This window comes from Microplitis mediator, chromosome 2 (genome assembly GCF_029852145.1).
Source record: "Microplitis mediator isolate UGA2020A chromosome 2, iyMicMedi2.1, whole genome shotgun sequence".
NCBI lineage: Eukaryota > Metazoa > Arthropoda > Insecta > Hymenoptera > Braconidae > Microplitis > Microplitis mediator.
This window is the reverse complement of record NC_079970.1, coordinates 13,483,572-13,486,578: the sequence shown is the minus strand read 5'-3', so window position 1 is coordinate 13,486,578 and position 3,007 is coordinate 13,483,572. Positions and strand designations below refer to the sequence as shown.

Here is a 3,007-nt window from a genome sequence, read left to right as displayed (position 1 = left end):
TTTTTTAAGCAGGGTTTATTCGACATTAGACCAACATATACGCTTGTTACCGTGTTGTGCCCTTTTATCATTGTACCCTTTCATAATTTTTTTTTTTATTTAAATTTTCGAAAACTATAACGAATTCGAAGGATATGTTATGTCCTGGGAGGTTACTAGGATCGGAGCAGACGCCACCTCCTGGACAGTGGGCAGTTCGTTGTCACGCGGGACCAATTTTGAATTTGAAAACAGTGATAAATTTATTGTTGACTGTGATGATGATGATGATTATGATTATTATTTAATGAAATAATGAAATTATGGATAAGGATAGATGTAATTGATAAAATAACTTTCATCTGAAGACTGAGTTTTATTATAAAGTGTAGATAAGATTTGATCAGTAATAACAGTTGTGCTCGTCAATAGTTCTCGGAGAGAAGTGAAGTTACATCAGACGGCAGAGAGATCTCTGACCTCTACTCTCCCAAGTGGCCAGCTCAGCTTTTTGTTGGCTTTTAGTTATCTATTCCAAGTCAACTTTTTGCTATTTCTAAATGTTATCAAAATGGTAACAAAAAGTACTTTTGAAAAAGATAACTTTTAAAAGTTGTCTTAAAGTTAACATAAAAATGTTAACAAAATATAATATGAAAATGTTAGCAAAATGTTACCATAAAATGTAGTTATAAATGGTGACTTTTTAGAGATAAATAAAAGTTACCAATTTAATGTTGATAATTTATCATCGCTAAAATGTTACATATATGTTGACTTTTTAGTATTATTCAAAAGATAGCATTTTATTGTTAACATTTTACTAACAATTTTGGGTTAACATTTTGCTAATATTATAGTATTTCATTTTGTTATCAATTTGTTGACATTTAGATGTTTTCAACCACAAAAAAGGCGGTAAACGCTGTACAAGCCGCCATTTCGGATATATATATATATATATAAACGCTCGGGTGTGATGTGAACAACATAACCTAATATTATTTTGTCTTTTAATTACTGTGAAATAATTTATAATATAATTTATAGCTATTGATTAACAATACTCAACGGTTCATAAAAGGTAAAATTTTATATATAAGTATGGAAAATTTTCGACAGCGGATACGAAAACCGCTTGATTTGCTTGGACCACGACAACTAAAACGACGTACGCAACAAATACTTGCACTGGAATATTTGTTATCTAACTTAAATAATAATAATAATAATAACACTAACATTAATATTTACAACAATAACAATAACGACAACGACCATGACGACGATAACAGTAGCCGCGATTCAGACGTTTCAGATGATCCTAGCCGTTTTTCAGGAGCTGTCGATCAAGCTAATGATGAGCCTTTGCCATTGATTGATGGGCTTAACTTTTTTGATCAACCAGTAACCCGATCAGAGTATTAGTTACTTAATTTCCATGTGAACAATCAAGTTGCTAGTGGTGATAATGATTCGATTCTTACTGAGTTCATAAAAGAGTGGCATGTTAAACATAAAATCACACGTGAAGCGACTGACGAACTTTTACGCAAACTTCAATCATAGTCTCAAGAACAATGTTTCTATGCAAAATGAATTTGTAAGTACTAATTAGCTGTTGATATTTCATAATTTTTGAATAACTATCATAAAAATATTACAGAAAGACATGATACGGAAAGCTGGTGGTCGCAATGTACAAAAAGCCACTCGTTTTGCATTGGAATCATTCATTTCTGATGAGTTGGCAAAACAAGTGACATGGTCCGGATTACACAGTGAGATTAAAATCTCAGCATGTTTCTTCGTAGAAATTATTAGTGGTAATAGAGCGATAAATAATATTGTAAGATTAACTATCCTGCTTAAAAAATCCGATAGATTCTCATAGCTGTAAGTATAAGGCCCTATACTTAACTATAGCACTTCTCATAGAACAAATTTATTCTTATAAAATCTCTCTAGGAATTCATGAGAATCTATTGGATTCTATGAGATTTTTTAAGCAAGGTATCTACTCTTCAAGTTCTAGCAATAACTTGCTTTTTGAAGCCTTTGATTGATCTTTCTACTGTCAAAGTAAAATAATTTACAACCAAACAAGCTATAAATAAATGCTGTATTTAAATTATTATGTTCATTAATTTTTCTTCGTTTTTTTTCTTTTTTAGAAATTTTATTAAGCACTTTGAACGTTACAAAACCTGATGTTGAACATCAAATGAAAGCCTGGTTTCAACGCGGTAGTGACCGAGCCAATAAGAATACCGATCCTACAAATGGTTCTGTCAAAAAGCAAAAAGTTGCCAAATAATTTGTAGTTACGATCTTTATATTTACAAGTTGTTTTCAAAAAACTTTTTTTTAATAGTATAAAGAGTTTTCTGTTCTCTAAGCCTAAATTAATGATCTCAAAACATAAAAGTAAGCTTATCAGATAAAAATAAAACTATAAGTTAGTGTCACCAGTGCGCTAGTCACAACAACTAGTCTTGATATTAAGCTCACAATTATTATTACTATTATTGTTATTAATATAAAACCTATGAATGTTGTAAAGAAATTGTTAATAAATTTAAGCATTCCAATTATAAAAAATTGTATATTTGTCACAATAAACTGCGAGTGATTACAATTTACAAATAAATATAAACACAATTCTAAAAATATTCTATCATGAAATGAAATATTTATTTTTTCTTGTTTAATATATGTATATTAGGGTGGTCCTTATTTTGGACATTTTCGAATTTTAATGCTCCCAGAGGCTTATGTGGTTCGAAATAAATAAAAAAAAATATCCTCAAAGTTTCAGGTCTCTATCTCAATTTTAACCCGTGCCGCACAGCGATGTAAGTTTCCCATTTAAATAACACGGGGTTTTTGGCATTGAACAATTAAGTTTTTATTCCGGCTAAAGTAATTGTTCGAAAAATTTGAAACTCTGTAGACTTTATCCTCATATTAGCAGCTACTCCTCAGAATTTTTACAGATTTTCAGCTACTATATTTTTGGGGGTACAGC

The 3,007-nt window shown here is 30.3% G+C and overlaps 1 protein-coding gene across 2 annotated transcripts; it reads left to right on the top strand.

Moving 5' to 3' along the window:
* Positions 1-916: 916 nt before the first annotated feature.
* LOC130678779 (uncharacterized) lies at positions 917-2,580 on the top strand. 2 transcript variants are annotated; one of them, XM_057486240.1, is made up of 4 exons: positions 917-1,063; positions 1,319-1,582; positions 1,646-1,805; positions 2,154-2,580. In XM_057486240.1, the coding sequence occupies exons 2-4, from the start codon at positions 1,487-1,489 to the stop codon at positions 2,294-2,296; spliced, it is 399 nt and encodes a 132-aa protein (XP_057342223.1). In that variant the 5' UTR covers positions 917-1,063; positions 1,319-1,486; the 3' UTR covers positions 2,297-2,580. The 2 variants fall into 2 exon arrangements, with proteins under 2 accessions (XP_057342223.1, XP_057342224.1); XM_057486241.1 differs by having other exon boundaries at positions 959-1,063; positions 1,308-1,582.
* The last annotated feature ends 427 nt before the right edge of the window (positions 2,581-3,007 follow it).

Bases quoted from the DNA above. Each gene is read 5' to 3' on its own strand.
- LOC130678779 (XM_057486240.1), top strand. From the start codon at position 1,487: ATGTTAAACATAAAATCACACGTGAAGCGACTGACGAACTTTTACGCA. The intron at 1,583-1,645 runs GTAAGTACTAAT...AAAATATTACAG, and splicing joins TTTCTATGCAAAATGAATTT to AAAGACATGATACGGAAAGC. The intron at 1,806-2,153 runs GTAATAGAGCGA...TTTCTTTTTTAG, and splicing joins CTTCGTAGAAATTATTAGTG to AAATTTTATTAAGCACTTTG.